Source organism: Panthera leo, chromosome A1, assembly GCF_018350215.1.
Source record: "Panthera leo isolate Ple1 chromosome A1, P.leo_Ple1_pat1.1, whole genome shotgun sequence".
Lineage (NCBI taxonomy): Eukaryota > Metazoa > Chordata > Mammalia > Carnivora > Felidae > Panthera > Panthera leo.
In genome coordinates, this window is record NC_056679.1 from 51,471,409 (window position 1) to 51,493,420 (window position 22,012).

The 22,012-nt window shown below is 36.7% G+C and overlaps 1 protein-coding gene across 2 annotated transcripts in view; it reads left to right on the top strand.

The window, feature by feature from the left end:
- SCEL (sciellin) overlaps positions 1-22,012 on the top strand; it is a 207,738-nt gene that overhangs the window by 155,383 nt on the left and 30,343 nt on the right. For both annotated transcript variants that reach the window (XM_042928400.1, XM_042928407.1), the window contains 10 exons: positions 289-348; positions 651-710; positions 1,348-1,407; positions 4,138-4,197; positions 5,198-5,257; positions 6,214-6,273; positions 11,180-11,239; positions 11,867-11,926; positions 18,074-18,133; positions 20,236-20,298. In XM_042928400.1, the coding sequence (XP_042784334.1) occupies positions 289-348; positions 651-710; positions 1,348-1,407; positions 4,138-4,197; positions 5,198-5,257; positions 6,214-6,273; positions 11,180-11,239; positions 11,867-11,926; positions 18,074-18,133; positions 20,236-20,298 (603 nt within the window). The remainder of the gene's footprint in view (positions 1-288; positions 349-650; positions 711-1,347; positions 1,408-4,137; positions 4,198-5,197; positions 5,258-6,213; positions 6,274-11,179; positions 11,240-11,866; positions 11,927-18,073; positions 18,134-20,235; positions 20,299-22,012) is intronic.

The window sequence follows — 22,012 nt, forward strand, 5'->3', positions numbered from 1 at the left end:
AAATGCTCTGAATCCAAACAACATGTCATGGATCTACTATGTGTGGATCCCCAGTTTGCATCTTCTATCGTATTTTTCCCTAAGGTCCACTGCAATTTAAATTTTGAGTCTTTGAAAATACCTATTTGGAATAAACCAATTTCAAGAATTGTGCCTCATCGTTTGCAACCAGCTACTATTTCCTGTCTATAACTGACCTCTATATAGAAATATAAACTGGTCTATATTTCTTTAGAGTTAAGTATGTCTTATTACCACTGACAAGGTTTTTTATTAATACATTTAAAGAAATCAAGGTCTTGACGGTCTCTTCAGAGCAAATCCTAAGGCAGATCAAACAGAGAAAAGGTAAGTGCAGCTGTCCCTAACCTGAAAATATGGTCTCCCAGATTCCTTGCTGTGTTCTTTCAGACATTAGCTGGAAGGGAGTTGTATCCTCTGGCATGGAAATGTACTAGCAGATGGGGTAGTGCTCTCTGTGTTGTACATTAAGCTCAGACATAATTGCCCAGAAGGATTTCTGCTCTTCCATTCAATAAGAGTAAATGAGCAATTCGTGAAGAATGTTTATGGTATCCGACCTTTTAAGATAGCACAAAATTTTATTTCAATATGTAGTCTTTTTTATTTGAGTTTCTTTGTGTTTACAGAGCCAAGAGCCTTGAAAATCTCATTTTTACGAGTGCCCGAACAGACAAAGATGACAAAGGGTAAGATTTGACTGAGACTCTTACAGGCCTCTTTGATTGAGTCCTAGACTATATACCATCCTGGGTTCAGCCTCTGGCTCAAGACAAGGCAGGCTGGTGGAACAGGCCCTCCCTGGATGGGGGTGAGGAGACGGGTGGATATCTTGGTGGTGGCTCTGCCACCAACATCCGTCTGGATGACCCTGGGCAAGTCACTTAACCTCTGGAACCACTGTGTCCTCCTCCCAAGATGAAGGGCATGACCTAGATGATCTCCAAGTTCCCTTTTGTATCTAAAAATGAAAAAAAACTCTAGCTGGCTGTTACAACTAGTGGACTGGCTTATGAAATAAACATATTTACTATAAGATGTTTTGATGCTGGGAGCACAGCCTCTCATCACTGAAGTCTTTATGATGTTCTAAGGCACTTTTCAGTTGGAATCTTGGTTGAGTCACTTCATATGTATATCATGGATATATTTATAAATATCTCAAGATCAAGAGTCCTGCTTTTACTTATTTTATATTATAAAAAGGGTTAGGGAATGATTAGTAACTGCACTGATAGCATTTAAGAGGTTAATTTATAGTTCTACACTGATACTGATGTACTAGAAAATTGACTTACATTATGATACTATTTTTTATGTGAAAAGAAACCGAACTCCTGACAGTTTTATTAAAGAAAATCCCGCAATAGTCAAGAATGATGAAAGGTAAGAATTTATGAGATCTTTACTGTCTTTCCCCCAGACTGGATGTTTACCTTGTACTTGGTTAGTTCTTAGATTTACTTTCCTAACATGATAATTATTTCTATTGTCTCGATTATCTGTTAAAGCCATCTCTCTGTGCCAGTCTGTGCACAGAATGGTATTCTGGCTTTCCAAGTCAATCTTGCCAAATACATGCTGAAGCCTCTCTGATGTAGAACACTTGAAGTCTGTGTGATGAAAAGGGCTGGCAGTAAGAATTTCACAGATACAGAATCCTTATTAGCAATCTATTATTATAATGTAATTGTACAAGTATTATTACAGGTAATTTTTTTTTCACATGGAGAACAGATGAAATGGGAAAACAGTCAATTCTCTGCGAATGGTTATATGAGCTGTATAGGAAAAGATGTGATTTCCGATATTTAAAAAATGAAATTGGGAAGGGTCCATGAAAGTGGTGGAAAATAAGAAAATTAGGATGAGCATCTCAAGTAAATCATTTCCGGGCTGGTAAAGAGAAGAAAAGAGATGTGATTTATAATGTGGGATAACTAATAATACTACGTGGCAATGAGAAAAAATGAAATATGGCCTTTTGTAGCAACATGGATGGAACTGGAGAGTGTGATGCTAAGTGAAATAAGCCATACAGAGAAAGACAGATACCATATGGTTTCACTCTTATGTGGATCCTGAGAAACTGGCTTTTTGATGCAGGAATGACTGAGCTCACTGACCGGGAGAATCCATCCTTCCTTATTTTTCCTTCTTCCCGCCCTTCCTCCCTGCCTTCTTTCTTACACTGAAAGAAACTAAAATGTCAATAGTCTTATCACGGTGAAATCAGAGACAGATGAAAATAGCAAAGGAAAACACCTGGGCAATTGGGGGGATTTAGAGGGATTAACTTTGATATCCCCTAATAGCTTTAAGCGATTTGCATGGAAAAGGTTTATTATTGTTTGTAGTCAATTTATATAAAGCACTGGAGACATCATAGAGTTATTTCTACTTTTCCAAGGGTACATGAGACCTGAGAACTTTTTACTAAAAATGACATGTCTAAATCTTCAAAGGGTTTAGATTTATTTATTTATTTATTTATTTATTTCTCTTTTTTGTTTCTTAATTTTTTTTAGTGTTTATTTATTTTCGAGAGAGAGAGAGGGAGAGAGAGAGCGAGCAGGGAGGGGCAGATAGAGAGGGAAACAGAATCTGAAGCAGGCTCCAAGCTCTGAGTTGTCAGCACAGAGCCCAATGCAGGGCTCAAACCCATAAACTGTGAGATCATGACCTGAGCAGAAGTCGGATGCTTAACAGACTGAGCCACCCAGGGCTTCCAAAGGGTTTAGATTTAAAATGTTGACTGTCTCATTTCCACCCCTGATTTGAATGATTTTCATGTTTAAAGAAAGCAATATATCAACAAATATATTAAAGTTAGCTTCCCACCAGTCACCCCTCAAAGGAAAAAGAAAGCACAAACTGAGACCTGAAGGGAACTTTTGCTTTTAAAATTATTTAATGGTAAAGAAAATGTAGTGTACACACACACACACACACACACACACACACTAGAATATTACTTAGCCATAAAAACAAATGAGATCTTGCCATTTGAGACAACGTGGATGGACCTAGAGGGAGTTATGCTAAGTAAAATAAGTCAGACAGAGAAAAATAAATACCATATTATTTTACTTATATGTGAAACCTAAGAAACAAACAAAGAAAAAGCAGAAATAGGCACATAAATACAGAGAATACATAAATACATAAATACATGAACTGATGGTTGCCAGAGGGGAGGGTAGTGGGGGGATGGACAAAATAGGTGAAGGAGAGTGGGAGATACAGGCTTCCAGTTATGGAATGAGTAAGTCATGAGGATAAAAGGTATGGTGTATGGAATATGGTCAATGGTATTGTAATAGGATTGTATAATGACGGATGGCAGCTATACTTGTGGTGAGCATTGTATCATGTATAGAGTTGTCAAATCACTATGTTGTACACCTGCAACTATTGTAAACACTGTGTGTCAACTCTATTTCAATTAAAAACATTTAGTTTACTTTAAAAATAAAAAATAAAGAGCTTGCAAAAGAAGTTAAAAAAAATAAAGAGCTTGCAATCACTTGGCTTCAACCCACAGGTCAGGCTCTTTGACCATTAGGTCTTTTGAGAATATGAAGAATAAAATAGTAGAGTAAAAAAAAAGACCTGCAGATAGCATAGTCTAATTCCTTTACTTATAGTGAGGGAACTTGGTGCAGAAAAGTGAAATAACAGGGTTGCAATCTTGTTAAAATCAGAACTAGACTTTGAATCCAGATCTCTTCCTTATACTGAAACTGGGCGCTAGGGCTATGATATATAGTAATAAAAGTAACCTGAAAATTGTAACATTGCATAAATGATCAACACAACAACTCAGTTCTAAATGGCAGGAATGTTTATTGTTTTATTAAAAATTATTCTCTGTTAGAATGATTTAATCATAACTGAGTAATGACTGGGACCTTACTATTAGAAAAGTTACCATATCTCTTCAGCATTTTGCATGAGAAGAGCCACTTGCATTAAACAGTTCTAAAGACTTCTGAGGCTTTAGGTACTGATAACATCTTACTCCTATTGTGAGAAATCTTCTGTTGCCATAAGAGACTGAATTCCTCTCTCTCCTCTCTGTTGCTCTGCCTTCCTCCCTGCTCCAATGTTATGAAGAAACCAAGGCCTTGGAAGTCTTATTAAAGTTAATCAGAGGACTGAAAAAAATGAGAAAGGGTAAGTGCAGGTCCTACTTTGCTGGGGCTCTCTTTTTTCAAGTTAGCTTTTCATAGGTCATTTGAAGTGGGAGTGTTATGCTTTCCTCTGTCACAGATGAAGTGTTGTACTTTAAGCCAATTAGAGAGTAAGCAAAGGAATATGATGAATCTGTTTCCATAGGACCACATGTTTGAGTTATACTGAACTAAGTACAGGAAATGTGCTACATAATCTCTTATTCTATACTTTCTTAAACAATTAAAACATGAGCCAAGTTTTGTATTTAAATTAAGAAATATAAAGGACAAAATTGCAAAGTGAGAGGTATGCTAGGAAGCTTTTCTAAACTGATTTAAACTAAGTGCTGCCGTGGGAGTTAATAAAGATCAGCTAAGGATAATTACATCCAAGTTTTTTAGGTCATTTGGCCTGGAAATATCTGATACACTTTCCGGGACACTCATTTATACAGATATCAGAGAAAATTGAACATAACCTAAGTGACACAAAATTTTCATGTGTTTTTCTTCCCCCCAGAGACATATATATATATGTCTATAGGAAGACATATATTTTTGATAATGTTATCAAGATCTCCAAATGATTATCCAAGTGAATGCCAGGACAGATAAGACTAGGAGAGGATGAGACCTGTTTTGATTTCTGAATCTTGGTTGATTTCCCCCAAATTTTGCTGTGTGATCTTCTCAGTGACACTGAAGGGGTCACATCTTTGAGTTTTCCCTCTGTCTTCTGTGTCTGATCTCTACCACCCTGATTTTCACTTTGGAGGGTCTGCAATGGATTCTATCTAAATTTACATTTGGTCAATATAAAATCCCAGAGATTAACTTAACTATATTATTGATAGGCAATTTTCATAATAAAATGAATTTAATACTTGTATAATAATTTTCTCCAAAAGTTTTCAATTAATCATCCAATAATATGGAATACTTAGTTATATGCAATACTGTGGGAATTCTTGGAAACTGATCTAAATGTTTTTTTTTTAAAGAGGTAAAGACCTGGATAATGTTATCAAAGTGAATCCCAAAGGAAGGGAAAATGCCACTGGGTAAGAATTATTAGTGTCTTTAAGTTTGATTTCTGTAAATGACAATCTTATGATAAAATGATTTTGCATTTTAGCTTCATAACCATATTTTATTAGCATGGAGTGAGACAGTAGCAGTGGGCCCCATGACCTTCCCTTCCTGTTCCTAATAAAATTACTTAATTTTTGAAGAACCGTCCTAATTTTTGATACTAAGTTGCCCTTTATCCCAGATTTTAGGGCTTTGATTTGGTTTATGGATGCATTACTGAATTGTTTCTTTGTATCCAAAGGAAGCATAGTCTTAACAACGTTTTCAAGGTAGATCTCCAAAATAGCAAAGCCAAAGTGGAGGCTTGACTAAAACCCTTGTAAATCAACTTCTCTAAGGATGATATGGTCTCTGAAGGCAACCCAGGGGAGGGACTGGCAGGTGTATCCACTGGAAATTCCACCACGGTTTCCCCTCTTCAGGGCTCTGTCAACATGGCAGCAGCACTGAGTCCCGTCACCTCTGCCATCCTCTGCCATCCCTGTGCACTGTCATCCTTTTGAGTTCAGGTCATCCCCTTTTGATATCGTTCAATGTCAATGCTCTTCCGTGAGGGTCACATGTGTACCCCTGAGAAATGATTCATTCATTTTCCTACCATGTGACGTATTGTTTTTTTTTTTTTTCCTCTTTGTAACTCCTCATAACCTAATTATATTTTAAAAGGCTTGCATTGGGGAAATGGTTCAGTTTATAGGAAGACATATATTCTTCTCCTTATAACTTTTAAAATATTATTATTGATATTGTTCTCATTATTTAAAACCAGAATAAGCAATTATATCTGATTTGTTAAGTAGAAATCTATATCCTGTCTTGATCCAGTCTAGGACTTTATCTGACTTATATGACTTCTCCAATCATTGTTCACTTGACTAGTGTTTTACTTAATAACATGCATTAAAATTCATTTCTTTGTTCAAAGAAAACAAGACTTCAATGGATTTATTAAAGCAAATCCTGAAACAAATAAAAATATCAAGAGGTAAGACATGTAAAACTTCCTCCCCTTCCTTTGGCATTTATAAGCACATCGGAATCCTGACTGCTTGTCAGGAGACTGCATTGAAATTCAAACCAAGCTCTCTTTTTCCCCAAACAAATCATATTAAGCAGTTTTATACAAGTGATAGTCAGAAGTGATCTTTTGCATTTAATTTATGGGTAAAGTTTACTATCTGGCAGATTTTGCAAAATTAAATGGGAATTTGACTTTATTGAGTTAAATGACTCCTTTCTGTGTGTGTGTATGTGTGTGTGTGTTTAAGTGTGTATGTGTGTGTATGTGTAAGTACTGCATGTGTGTGTATAAATGTATTTGTGTGTATATAAGTAGTGTGTATGTATAATTGTGTGGGTATAAGAGTATTTCTGTGTACTCAAGGGGGTTCTCCAGAGAAACAAAAGCAATAGGATAAGGAATTGGCTCATGCTCTTATGGAAGCTGAAAAGTCCCAAGCTCTGTAGTTGGCAATCTGGATACCTAGAAGAGCCAGTGATTTATAGTTCCAGTCCAAACCCAAATGCCTAAGAATCAGGAGAGCTGATGGTTTAGCTTCCAATGCCAAGAGATGTCTGAGGCCAGTCAGTCAGGCAGAAAAACTCCATTCTAACTCAGTCTTTCTGTTCCATTCTAATCCTCAACTGATTGGGTCATGGCCCCTATGTTAGGGAGGACCATTTGCTTTACTCAGTCTACAGATTCAAATGTTTATCTCATCCCCGAACACCCTCACAGACATACCCAGAATAATATTTGATCCAATATGTAGGCTTTCTGTGGCCCAGCCAACTTAACATATGAAATTAACCATCAAAATGTGTGTGTGTATATAGTATAACTACATGTAAATATATGTATGTGGTATGTGTGGATATAGGTAGATGTGTTTATGTGCAAACAATGTGTGCACATATATAGTGTTTTTGTGTGTAGCATGTATATATCTATGTAGTGTAGTGTATAAAAATGAAGAGCTTAACAAAGTGTACTTTGTTCTCCTAAGGCTGTCTGGGTTATTTCAGCTCAGGTCATGATCTCACAGTTCCATGAGTTTGAGCTCTGAGTCGGGCTCTCTTTCCTTCTCTCTCCCTGTCCCTCCCCCTCTCACACACTCTCTCTAAATATAAATAAATAAACTTAAAAAAGAGTTTTCCTACCCATTAACTTTCAAGTAAATCTGGAAAGCTTATATTCTCCTGCTTTTTATTTTTTAAAAAGCAGATGGAATATATTTGAAACTGAGCTTGTTGGTACGTTGCTGAAACCAGTGCACCAAATAATTCCATGTGGTTTCCTTTGAACTTCTTTCCATTCAGTTAACTCAGTACATGATGTTATTAGTTGATTCTAAAATGTGTCACTGATGTCTGCAGGCCCAGTTAGCAGTGCAAGGACTCAGCTAGTTGAAAAGCTGGTGTGCTATTCTCAGCAACATGACATGGTCCAGCAACCCAGGGAGTTCGAGACTTGTATTTGCACCCAGTAGACTGAGAAGAAAGCATTGATTTCTTTGGCTACATGGGGGTTCAGGGAGGTAACTCAAGGTAATGAATGTGAGCAGGGAATCCTAAAGACCTGGGTTCAAATTCTGGCTTGGTCATTTGCTAGTTCTCATGCTTCAGTTTACTTATCCACAAAATAGGGATCATAACATTATCCTGCCTGGCCCATAGTAGCTGCAAGAAATTGTGAGCAAAGATAAAGATTCAGGTGAATTATGTTTTCTTAATGATTCAGATACTGTTCAAATATTTAATTTACTTTGATTTTCTAAGAAAAATCCATGACTTCCATGCTAATTTTTATTTAAAAGAGTATATCAAATAGTCACCTCTTGTTTTTCATATGTTGGTGTGTGACTATGTGCATGCCTATATGTGTCTACAGGCAAATAAATGTTTTATGTGTGTGTGCTTGTGTTTGCATGAATGTGCATATATGTACAATTGCACCTTTGTATGTACACCAGTCCACATGCATATGAGTATGTGCATGTTTTTGCAAACGCAACTGTGTGTGATTGCATAACAATGCACGCATGCTGTGTATACATGGATACCTGTATATCTATGCTTTTGTATGTATATGAGTACATATGTACATGGATGTGTATGTGTGTGCACCCATGTGCAATGCTTGGGAGTATGCACAGTGTGTGTTTGTGCTTGCTGAGAGCTTTTAGGGACAGTAGTTGTCTTTTTCTTTTACTACGCATAATTAAGTTCTGTAGGTCTTTTATTTTCTTAACGTAAAAAAATCTTTTAATGTTTATTTATTTTTGAGAGACAGAGACAGAGTGTGAGTGGGGGAAGGGCAGAGAGAGAGGCAGACACAGAATCTGAAACAGGCTCCAGGCTCTGAGCTGTCAGCACAAAGCCTGATGCAGAGCTCAAACTCACGAACCGTGAGATCATGACCTGAACTGAAGTCAGACGCTCAACTGACTGAGCCACCAAGGTGCCCCTAACTTTTTTTTGTTTATTTGTTTTTGAGAGAAAGAGAAAGAGAGAGAGAGAGAGAGAGAGAGAGAGAGAGAGAGAGAGAAAGAGAGAGTGCTCAAGCAGGGGAGGGACAGAGAGAGAGGGAGACAGAGAATCCCAAGGCAGGCTCCAGGCTCTGAGCTGTCAGCACAGAGCCAGACACGGGGTTCGAACTCATGAACCACGAGATCATGACCTGAGCTGAAGTTGGACACTTAACTGACTGAACCACCCAGGCACCACTGTATATCTGTTAAAAGTAAAGCCAAATCCTGCTCCCTCTCTTATTTAAAAAAGTACAATATTTGTCCATTTCAGGTAGAATACAATTCGAACCCTTAGCAATTGTCTTTCACTTGTTCAATAAAGTCCAGCCAAACTGATCTTTTTTGTATTCCTGGCTCATTCCTGCTTTAAGACTTCTGCATATGCTATTCCCATTTTGGGACTGCTCTACCCTCATATTGTCACTTTCTCAAAGAAGTCATTTCTGACCACCAAATGTAATTGTGACCACCCCCTCCTCCAACCCCAGTTGTGTTCTGTGCCAGAACACAGGCACCAGGCACTCTCTAATTTTCTTCAGAGCATGTATTGTTATTTAGAATTGTGACATTCATTTATATGTTTGATTGTATATTGCCTGCCTCTTCCTGAGTTAGAATGGAAGCTTCATGAGGGCTAAGCCTATGTCTGTATTATTCACAGGTGTCCATAACTATTTGTGGATTGAGGGGATGAATAAATACTGAGGATGCGTACACTATGGGGCATTGATTCACACAGTTTAGCTCCAAATATTATTTTAAATTACTGCATTAATTAGAACACTCTTCTTTATTGATTTTATTTACTTTGAGATTTAAATAAACCCTCATTGATATATGTTTTATTTAATATGTTTAAAGAGATCAAGTTCTTGGCAATATAATCAAAGCTATCTCCAAAATCAACACAAGTATTACAAGGGAGCGGTTGTAATGCTTACTGTTGTGTTATTTCTTTGAGTACTCAAATGTGAAAATAGAATCCTGGAATATTTTTTCTCTGACTCTGGAATTTAAATCTCACATACTTCATTTAGGCAAAAATCAACAAGAGGTAAAAAAAAAACAACAACACATCAAAAAGGGGGTGTTCTGGGGTAGAATAGTTGGTTCTTTCAGGTTGTTTCATTTTGCATGAAAAAAAGTCCACACATTTTTTTTGTTGCTGCTTTTAGCCTGGGTATATACATTCTCAGATATCTGGATAAAAGTAAAATCTTAAGTCAACATCTAGTTGCTTCAAAATACCTGTATCTGTGATGTTGTTTAGATGTAACCTCAAAGACTTTGTGATACAATCTTAGTAGGGCCACAGAGCATGGAGAAACAGGGTATAAAAGTACCTTCTTTAGAGGAGCCTGGGTGGCTCAGTTTGTTAAACTCCCAACTCTTGATTTTGACTCAAGTCATGATCTCACAGTTCGTAGGATTGAGCCCCACATCGGGCTCTGCGCTGACAGCATGGACCCTGGTTGGGATTCTCTCCCTCTCTCTACCCTTCCTGTGCATATTCCCTCTTTCTCTCTCTCTCTCTTGAAATAAATAAATAAACATTTTTAAAAAGCACCTTCTGCGGATGTCCTTTACCCATGTGACATCCTCTGTAGGTCACAGGGCTATTGGCTTGTGCTGCGTATGTGGAAAACAGAAACAATAAGAAAAGCAAAATTCCATTAAGATTAGAAACAGAATGTTAAAAGATAACAACAAAATACTGACACGTTTTTAATGACTACATGGGGTTTTTTATTATAGTAAATATATCTTACATTTCAGAACTCTATAGATTTTAATCTTCCTATTGTTTGTTGCCAATGCAACTACTCAAAATTTGTAGTTTTAACACATAGTTATAAATGCCAGATAGATACCAGGTTCTGTATCACGGACTTTAACAAACTGGTATATTAATCTTCATCCAGTCTTGTGAATAGAAAACCTACTAATAAATGTCAATTTTTCAAAATATGGATTCTTCAAGGTTAATTTTAAATTCCCACAGCATATTGGAAGTTGATATTAAGAGGATGTGCCTTCTGGAATGTTCCATGAGATGCATATATAGACTATTAGAAAATGTTTAGCGCACCTGGCAAAGGTTAGGAGCATGACATTAAACGAATCACAGTAGAGACAGAGTTCCAGTGCAGTATTTGTGACTGGCCTAAAGTGGCCAAGATTAAAATATTGTCTCACTGAATCTCAGAGATGTATAAATACCTACATAGTCAACTTTAACATTATTCCATTCTTTGGCATGATCTCAGTAAAAGTTAATAAAGTTTCTGAGTTTTAATAAATAGTTTTCATCATTTGGTGTTAATCTATCACTAACCTCACCATTTGTTCAATGTTTTAAAGGGGCCAGAGCCTTGACAATCTCATCAACGTGACCCCTGAAGTAAACAGAAGTAATGCAGGGTGAAGATTATGTCTTATCTTTCTTCCTTCCCTGACTGCATCAATTTGTGGCCCTCATCAGAGAAGCTATGTGGAAAAATCTTTGCATTGGAATCAGCAAGTCTGAAATCCATTACTTCCCAGCTGGGTGCCTTTGAGCAAGTCCCTTGAACACTCTGAGCTGAGGCTTCTTTAGTCATAAAATGAGGGTCATGTCTGTTCTACCTTTGTCATTTGATTGTTGAAGGATCAAATGACATAATGGATATAAAATCCCTTTAAAGCAAGAAAGCACCAAAAATGGAAATTATTACCAAAACATAGTTAAGTAACAGCTACAGTGTTGGATTAAATACTTAGGAGGTGTGTGAAAGTTTTTGCAAATCATTATATTGTTCCTGATTGATTTTTTAAAAACTCAATATTGCCCTGATATTATGGTTTTATTTTGGGGGTAAATAAGATTCTGAGCCAGTATATCAATGATCTATATAGAAGTCAAAATTGTACTCTTTAAAATTAAGGACATAGACTGGTATTGATTTCTCTTAAAACTTAATAGAAAAATTCATCTTGAGTACATATATCTTTTAAATAAATACTTAGTTGATTTAATTCCATTTTTACTAATCATTTTTTTTGTTTAAGTTCCAAAGATCTTGATAACCTCATCAAAGTGGTTCCGAGAACAGGAAAAAGTATGCAAGGGTAAGTTTTAATATGTTTTTTTTTTTTTTGGTTTCACACATATCAATGCTTGAAAAGATAATTAAATTAATATTTTAAGAGACTGACACTGAGGTCAATGATAGTTTAAGAATGTGACCTCCCAGGGCGCCTGGGTGGCTCAGTCGGTTAAGCGTCCAACTTCGGCTCAGGTCATGATCTTATGGTCCGTGAGTTCGAGCCTCGCATCGGGCTCTGTGCTGACAGCTCAGAGCCTGGAGCCTGCTTCGGATTCTGGAATTCTGTGTCTCCCTCTCTCTCTGACCCTCCCCCCGTTCATGCTCTGTCTCTCTCTGTCTCAAAAATAAATAAACATTAAAAAAAATTAAAAAAAAAAAAAAGAATGTGACCTCCCTGACCTCATGTCTAAAATGGTTAACTAGAGAATAGGTAAACTAGAAGATAAAATTATGGAAAAAGAAGAAGCTGAGAAAAAGAGAGATAAAAAATCCAGGAGTATGAGGGGAAAATTAGAGAACTAAGTGATGCACTAAAGAGAAATAATCTACGCAAAATTGGTATTCCAGAGGAGGAAGAGAGAGGGAAAGGTGCTGAAGGTGTACTTGAAGAAATAATAGCTGAGAACTTCCCTGAACTGGGGAAGGAAAAAGGCATTGAAATCCAAGAGGCACAGAGAACTCCCTTCAGACGTAACTTGAATCGATCTTCTGCACGACATACCATAGTGAAACTGGCAAAATACAAGGATAAAGAGAAAATTCTGAAAGCAGCAAGGGATAAACGTGCTCTAACATATAAAGGGAGACCGATAAGACTCGTGATGGATCTCTCTACTGAAACTTGGCAGGCCAGAAAGGAATGGCAGGAAATCTTCAATGTGTTGAACAGAAAAAATATGCAGCCGAGAATCCTTTATCCAGCAAATCTGTCATTTAGAATAGAAGGAGAAATAAAGGTCTTCCCAAACAAACAAAAACTGAAGGAATCTGTCACCACTAAACCAGCCCTACGAGAGATCGTAAGGGGGATTCTGTGAGACAAAGTACCAGAGACATCGCTACAAGCATGAAACCTACAGACATCACAATGACTCTAAACCCATATCTTTCTATAATAACACTGAATGTAAATGGACTAAATGCACCAACCAAAAGACATAGGGTATCAGAATGGATAAAAAAAAACAAGACCCATCTATTTGCTGTCTACAAGAGACTCATTTTAGACCTGAGGACACCTTCAGATTGAAAATGAGGGGATGGAGAACTATTTATCATGCTACTGGAAGTCAAAGGAGAGCTGGAGTAGCCATACTTATATCAGACAAACCAGAATTTAAATTAAAGGCTGTAACAAGAGATAAAGAAGGACATTATATAATAATTACAGGGTCTATCCATCAAGAACTAAATAAATGTCTATGTGCCGAATACGGGAGTCCCTAAATATATAAAACAATTACTCACAAACATAAGCAACCTTATTGACAAGAATGTGGTAATTGCAAGGAACTTTAATATCCCACTTACAACAATGGAAAGATCATCTAGACACATGATCAATAAAGAAACAAGGGCCCTGAATGATACATTGGATCAGATGGACTTGACAGATATATTTAGAACTCTGCATCCCAAAGCAACAGAAGATACTTTCTTCTCGAGTGCACATGGAACATTCTCCAAGATAGATCACATACTGGGTCACAAAACAGCCCTTCATAAGTATACAAGAATTGAGATCATACCATGCATACTTTCGGACCACAATGCTATGAAGCTTGAAATCAACCACAGGAAAAAGTCTGGAAAACCTCCAAAAGCATGGAGGTTAAAAAACACCCTACTAAAGAATGAGTGGGTCAACCAGGCAATTAGAGAAGAAATTTAAAAATATATGGAAACAAATGAAAATGAAAATACAACAATCCAAACGCTTTGGGATGCAGCGAAGGCAGTCCTGAGAGGAAAATACATTGCAATCCAGGCCTATCGCCAGAAACAAGAAAAATCCCAAATACAAAATCTAACAGCACACCTAAAGGAAATAGAAGCAGAGCAGCAAAGACACCCTAAACCCAGCAGAAGAAGAGAAATAATAAAGATCAGAGCAGAAATAAACAATATAGAATCTTAAAAAAAAAAAACTGTAGAGCAGATCAATGAAACCAAGAGTTGTTTTTTTTGAAAAAATAAACAAAATTGATAAACCTCTAGCCAGGCTTCTCAAAAAGAAAAGGGAGATGACCCAAATAGATAAAATCATGAATGAAAATGGAATTATTACAACCAATCCCTCAGAAATACAAGCAATGATCAGGGAATACTATGAAAAATTATATGCCAACAAACTGGACAACCTGGAAGAAATGGACAAATTCCCAAACACCCACACACTTCCAAAACTTAAACAGGAGGAAATAGAAAGCTTGAACAGACCCATAACCAGCAAAGAAATTGAATCAGTTATCAAAAATTTCCCAACAAATAAGAGTCCAGGACCAGGTGGCTTCCCTGGGGAATTCTACCGGCCATTTAAAGCGGAGATAATACCTATCCTTCTCAAGCTATTCCAAAAAATAGAAAGGGAAGGAAAACTTCCAGACTCATTCTATGAAGCCAGCATTACTTTGATTCCCAAACCAGACAGAGACCCAGTAAAAAAAGAGAACTACAGGCCAATATCCCTGATGAATATGGATGCTAAAATTCTCAACAATATACTAGCAAATCGAATTCAACAGCATATATAAAAAGAATTATTCACCATGATCAAGTGGGATTCATTCATGGGCTGCAGGGCTCGTTCAACATTCGCAAATCAATCAACATGATACATCACATTAATAAAAGAAAAGATAAGAACCATATGATCCTGTCAATCGATGCAGAAAAAGCATTTGACAAAATTCAGCATCCTTTCTTAATAAAAACCCTCGAGAAAGTCGGGATAGAAGGAACATACTTAAACATCATAAGAGCCATTTATGAAAAGCCCACAGCTAATATCATCCTCAATGGGGAAAAACTGAGAGCTTTCCCCCTGAGATCAGGAATACGACGGGGATGTCCACTCTCACCGCTGTTGTTTAACATAGTGTTGGAAGTGCTAGCATCAGCAATCAGACAACAAAAGGAAATCAAAGGCATCAAAATTGGCAAAGATGAAGTCAAGCTTTCACTTTTTGCAGATACCATCATATTATACATGGAAAACCTGATAGACTCCACCAAAAGTCTGCTAGAACTGATACATGAATTCAGCAAAGTCGCAGGATACAAAATTAATGTACAGAAATGAGTTGCATTCTTATACACTAATAATGAAGCAACAGAAAGACAAATAAAGGAACTGATCCCATTCACAATTGCACCAAGAAGCATAAAATACCTAGGAATAAATCTAACCAAAGATGTAAAAGATCTGTATGCTGAAAACTATAGGAAGCTTATGAAGGAAACTGAAGAAGATATAAAGAAATGGAAAAACATTCCGTGCTCATGGGTTGGAAGAATAAATATTGTTAAAATGTCAATACTACCCAAAGCTATCTACACATTCAATGCAATCCCAATCAAAATTGCACCAGCATTCTTCTTGAAGCTAGAACAAGCAATCTTAAAATTCATATGGAACCACAAAAGACCCCGAATAGCCAAAGTAATTTTGAAGAAGACCAAAGCAGGAGGCATCAAAATCCCAGACTTTAGCCTCTACTACAAAGCTGTAATCATCAAGACAGCATGGTATTGGCACAAAAACAGACACATAGACCAATGGAATAGAATAGAAACCCCAGAACTAGACCCACAAAAGTATGGGCAACTCATCTTTGACAAAGCAGGAAAGAATATCCAATGGAAAAAAGTCTCTTTAACAAATGGTGCTGGGAGAACTGGACAGCAATATGCAGAAGAATGAAACTAGACCACTTTCTTACACCATTCACAAAAATAAACTCAAAATGGATAAAGGACCTGAATGTGAGACAGGAAACCATCAAAACCCTAGAGGAGAAAGCAGGAAACGACCTCTCTGACCTCAGCTGCAGCAATTTCTTACTTGACACATCCCCAAAGGCAAGGGAATTAAAAGCAAAAATGAACTATTGGGACCTCATGAAGATAAAAAGCTTCTGCGCAGCAAAGGAAACAATCAACAAAACTAAAAGGCAACCAACAGAATGGGAAAAGATATCTTTAAATGACATATTGGACAAAGGACTAGTATCCAAAATCTATAAAGAGCTCACCAAACTCCACACCCGAAAAACAAATAATCCAGTGAAGAAATGGGCAGAAAACATGAATAGACACTTCTCTAAAGAAGACATCCGGATGGCCAACAGGCACATGAAAAGATGCTCAACGTCGCTCCTCATCAGGGAAATACAAATCAAAACTACACTGAGATATCACCTCACGCCAGTCAGAGTGGCCAAAATGAGCAAATCAGGAGACTATAGATGCAGGCGAGGATGTGGAGAAATGGGAACCCTCTTGCACTGTTGGTGGGAATGCAAATTGGTGCAGCCACTCTGGAAAGCAGTGTGGAGGTTCCTCAAAAAATTAAAAATAGACCTACCCTATGACCCAGCAATAGCACTGCTAGGAATTTACCCAAGGGATACAGGAGTACTGATGCATAGGAGCACTTGTACCCCAATGTTTATCACTCTCAAGAATAGCCAAATTTTGGAAAAAGCCTAAATGTCCATCAACTGATGAATGGATAAAGACATTGTGGTTTATATACACAATGGAGTACTACGTGGCAATGAGAAAGAAGGAAATATGGCCCTTTGTAGCAACGTGGATGGAACTGGAGGGTGTGATGCTAAGTGAAATAATCCATACAGAGACAGACAGATACCATATGTTTTCACTCTTATGTGGATCCTGAGAAACTTAACAGAAACCCATGGGGGAGGGGAAGGAAAAAAAAATGAGGTTAGAGTGGGAGAGAGCCAAAGCATGAAAGACTCTTAAAAACTGAAAACAAACTGAGGGTTGATGGGGGGGGGGGGGGTGGGAGGGAGGGAAGGGTAGGTGATGGGCATTGAAGAGGGCATCTTTTGGGATGAGCACTGGGTGTTTTATGGAAACCAATTTGACAATAAATTTCATATATTAAAAAAAATAATAAAATGGTTAACTTTTAATGTTAAAATGGTTAAGTTTTAATATAATCGAGGTAACTTTGATTAGTTAGATGCACAGTTGATTTCCAAGAATAGACAAGACACTTTATTGTTTTATTTTTCTTTTCTTTTTTTTAAAGTTTATTTATTTTGAGAGAGAGAACATGTGTGTGTGTGCGCACGCGCACATGAGTGGGGGAGGGGCAGAGAGAGAGGGAAAGAGAGCATTCCAAGCAGGTTCCAAGCTGCCAGCGCAGAGCCTGACGTGGGGCTCAATCTCACGACCCACTGTGAGATCATGAACTCAGCCGAAATCAAGAGTTGGATGCTTAACTGACTTAGCTACCCAGGCGTCCCAATTTGTATATTTTTCTTAAGCAGAGGATGGCATAGAAGAGGTGAAATAGAACTAAATGGGAGACTATAGATTTGGATCTAGGTCTGGCTCTGCCCTCACTAACCGTGTGAAATGTAGTTGGTCACTTCTATTTGGGCTTCAGTTTTCTTGTCCTCACAGTAAGGAAATTGGACCAGGTGCTGTCTCGTCACTCCAATGCTAATTCAATTACTAAGTTCCAGTACAATGGTTGGTATCATGGAATCATGGTATCATGGAAAGTTGGTATCATGGAATCTGACTCTTGAGTTATATTACTTCACTTTCACTTAATCTTTCTGTGTCTGTGTCTCAGTTTTTCCCTTTGTGAACATGGGATGATAATACTTCCTATATTGGATGATTGATTAAATTATATAAATCCTGTGAATCACTTGAACAGTGCCTGGCATATCATGAATTTTCTAAAACCACTGATTATTTTTTATTACTTCTATGCAGCTGTAGTTATGTCCAAATATATATATTCATAAGACTGAAAATTCCAATCCTTTGAGATGAACTCTATATTTATAAATATTTTACAATAAAATATTTTTACAATATAAAATGGTTCTCAGTTTTAACAAATATTTGCAACCACATGATATAAATCAACCACTGATCTGATCACTTCTTCCATGTTTTAAAGGGGCCACAGTCTTGACAGTCTCATCAAAGTGGCTCCTGAAACAAACAGAACTAACCAAAGGTGAGGTTCATGGAACTCTTCTATACCTCTGTGTTTTTCTGTTTAACTTTAAAAAATGTAATAAAACTCATTGTCCCACCATGGAGACAGCCAGTGATGGGACCAAAAATCAACAGCTGTGTTAGAAACCTGGTGTTCAGGTCCTTGCTCAGGGCTCCCAGGCCGTGAGCTTTAATGGAGGATAGAGAATTTCTTATAATGTCTCTTATCAGTATGCGATTGTGCTTGGGATTTCAACATAATTCTATTTCAGTATAATAGGTCCACATAATACGTTGCAATCATTTACATGAAAGGGCCTGTGTGTGATTAAATTAGTTTATGAGTTAATTGGAAAGATTAATTAAATGATACAAACATTTCTGGCCTTTTTTTCTCTTCAGGGTATATAGCATATTGTACAATAATAAGGTATACCACATTAACCTTCTTGTTTAGGCTTTTGGTGTTAATGTTGGTATGAAAGCCCATTGTTATAATAATGTGTCTTTAGAGCTATGATTATTCATTTGAGTGTTTAGAATAAAAGCAATTTATGTAATCTGAAGTCTTGCTTGTTCTGATTTAGCACTACATGAAGTGCAATTCTGAAGTGATTTAATTAATATCTTAGAGTAGCCTCAATGTTACAGATTCACGTTATATGTATTACCTGCATACCTTAAATCAGGAAGTAACTCTGTTTTTTAAAAGTCCTAGGTTATGTTGTTTTGCTTGCTTGCTTTCGTTTTTGTTGTTTTTGGAGGGGATGGAAATGGGGAACACATGGAAATGATAAATCTTATATGTTTATATTCTTCTTTTGTTTGTTACAACCTCCCAAAATATCCTAAATGCTAATTCTGCTACCAAATATAATGTGGAAAGTCAAAAGCTCAAGAGTAATTTAAATTTGGGGTTGTCTTGAAAGAAACAAGAATAAAACTAAATTAAATTCTCATATGTACATAATTGTGTAAGAAATGAATTCATAGCCACCTGCTTTTACATTGGGCTAAAAAGAATTCAAGTAATGATGAAGTTTTAAATTGGCAACAATTATTTAATTTAATATTCAAGTTGAAAAAAATGTACACGTTATTATTGATTTTAGTTGATTTTACCACCTATTGCAACTTGCAACATTTTTTTAGGATCCAAACTCATTCCCTCAGCATACACAAGGTAGGTTTTACCAAGATTATTGAGACTTTTGAGCAAGTTTCCAATTTCTGCCGAAAAATAAGATTAATCATTTGGCTAAAGGCATTCTGAAAGAGGACATGAAAAAAAATGAGAACAAATTGATTTATTGATATGTAGTGGTGTTGGATAGGCTCTTCTTTTTTCATTGTTTCAATTTACTTTATTATAGTATTGAAGCAAATTCTTCATAATTACCATTTGAGAAATTCGTTTTGACACAATAATAGCATAACTAGATCATTACTGTAAATTCACAGTAAATTAATTGTAAATTCATAAAGCCGGATAAAACAAAGAATATTGGCTTTCTACTCTTTCACAAACCCAAAGATTGATTTTTAAATGACTCGAGAAAGTTGGTGGCATAACATTCCTATACTATTCTTATAATATTCTTATACTAGAATATTTTTGGATGACATTGAATATATTTCTGTCTTCTTGGGAAGTTAAGACTCATTGTATATGGGGTCAAAAGTCAAGAAGTGCATACCAGAATAAGTCCAAGCTCCCTCTCAGGATTACTGTGATGATGTTGGTGAAGAGCATGGTGGAGATGTAAGCAGTTACTGTGGACAGAGAGAAAGGATGATAGTGGGAAGGAGCGTGAGGTTTGGGGTCCAGTTGCTATGGTTTAAAAACTGGTTCATTCTTAATCACTTCTTCCTACCTGCCCCCAAAGAGTGCCCTACCTTCCAGGAAGCTCGGTTTCTTTATTTGTAAAGGGAAGATGGTGATATCTACCTCAGTGGGTTGTTTTGAGGATTTTAAAAACTTTGGGAAGTAGAAACTCAGTAAACTTGTTACTTTTATCTAGGATCCCATTGTATGATTTACATGTGTCAAAAGAAAAAATGTCAGTCATAAAATTTGCTGGTTTCCAGCTGAATTTGACCTTTTATTTTATTTTGTTTTAGCAGTAAAGCAAGTCTTGATGAACTTATTAATGTAGGCCCCAAAGCTGTCAAAAACATGACTGGGTAAGAGAAAGATGTTAATTTGTTTTGTTTTGTTTTGTTTTGTTTTGTTGTGTTTTGTTTTTCCTCTTAAAACACAATACAGATGTAAATAATTTGTAGTCATTCTGTGGGCAAACTGAATATAGGTCTTGAAAAACCATCATGATTTTGATATATTCCTGGAAATAAATATCTATTTGTTCCTAGCAAGAAAGAGAGGTAGCTGAAGAAAATAATATGCTGGTGTCTTTACTTCTTTCCACCTCAAGTGAAGCAGTTGAAGAGACCGATTGTGAGAACATAGCTGGTCTATGTGCTAATTTGTTGTTTTTTCCTTTATGATATTGATGTTAACACCTTTGTCTCTTGAACTGATGACAATTTGTTAATAATAGTTAATTCCTAAAAACACCTAGAACACTTTATTAGATGTAGTAGCAGCATTACCTTTACTTCATTTCATAGAACATTTTCTGGTAGTCGGTGGAAATTTTATGAGGTTTATTGTTTCTTAGATAGTTTGATGCTCCCAGCAAAGTTGTGGATATAAAATTTGGTATTTCTTTAGGCAGTGTCTGTAAGATAATAAAACTCGCTTTTTGTCTCTGGGTATATGAAGATTTTTAAACTATTGCACACTATATACATATATTGATTTCCCTTTTTGAGTTTAGTTGGTACATATAAAAACTGCAAAATTTTAGAGATCAAAGAAGGAATCCCAAAGAACTCCCAGCCCTGTTAGTCTGAACAATTTTGAAAACCCCTGTTTCAGTCAAACCTATTCAATTTCCAGAAGAGGAAACAGACTCACAAAGGTTAAGTGATCTGACCAGGGTCATGGAGAAAACTAGTGGAAGACTGATAGTTTTGTGATCTGTTAGGGAATGAATAATTATGAGGAACCTATTGGGTTTGAAGCTTGCAACTAGGTATCATTAGTTGCACATTAGGTATAATTATAGGCCATGGATGCCAAAAAGAGAATTCAGTAGACATACTCAGTCTTATTAACAGCAGGCAATTATCATAGATTAAAGCTAATTATGTACTGGGGGGCACAGAGATGTTACTCCAAGAGAAGAATAGGTTGTCAATTTAATATATTACATTTTGGAACACTCATGTACTGCTTGCTGAATATAGAATGCATTGTCAGTACATTGCATTTAAAAGGGAAAAGAAGCACTGAATAGCTCATTTAATAAACATGACAGGCAGTCAAGCCCATATCCATAGTTTCCTAGGAGTAGAAGACGTTGGAGACGGGCAGAGTCTTAGAGATGTTCCAGTCTCCTCATTTTACAGATGAGAATACTGAGGCCAGGAGCAAAAATCTCATAGACTCCGTGAGTTCTTCTGACTCCCAGCCCAACTCCTGGGGGCTCCCAGCACACCAACTTTAATCTTAAAAGAAATGAAAGTTAATTAAACACCTCCAGAAATAGTGGAGGTTTATAGAGCTAGGATTGTTGCTCTTGCCATGGGACAGCCAGAAGGTGTCCTTTACTGCTCTACAGGGTCACTTGAAATATTATTTCATAGGTGACAATGGCACAAATGTGCAAATGGCTGCAAAACACTTTGCAGCTCTTAAACTACATGGAGTCAGTGATAGATAAATATTCTAACATACCCGTTTACTATATCCTTAAAGCAAAACAAATGAGAGCAGAAACTTGTTACAGAAAGAATGTCACATTTTTCCCGGATAAAGTTTAGATATAAGATTTCT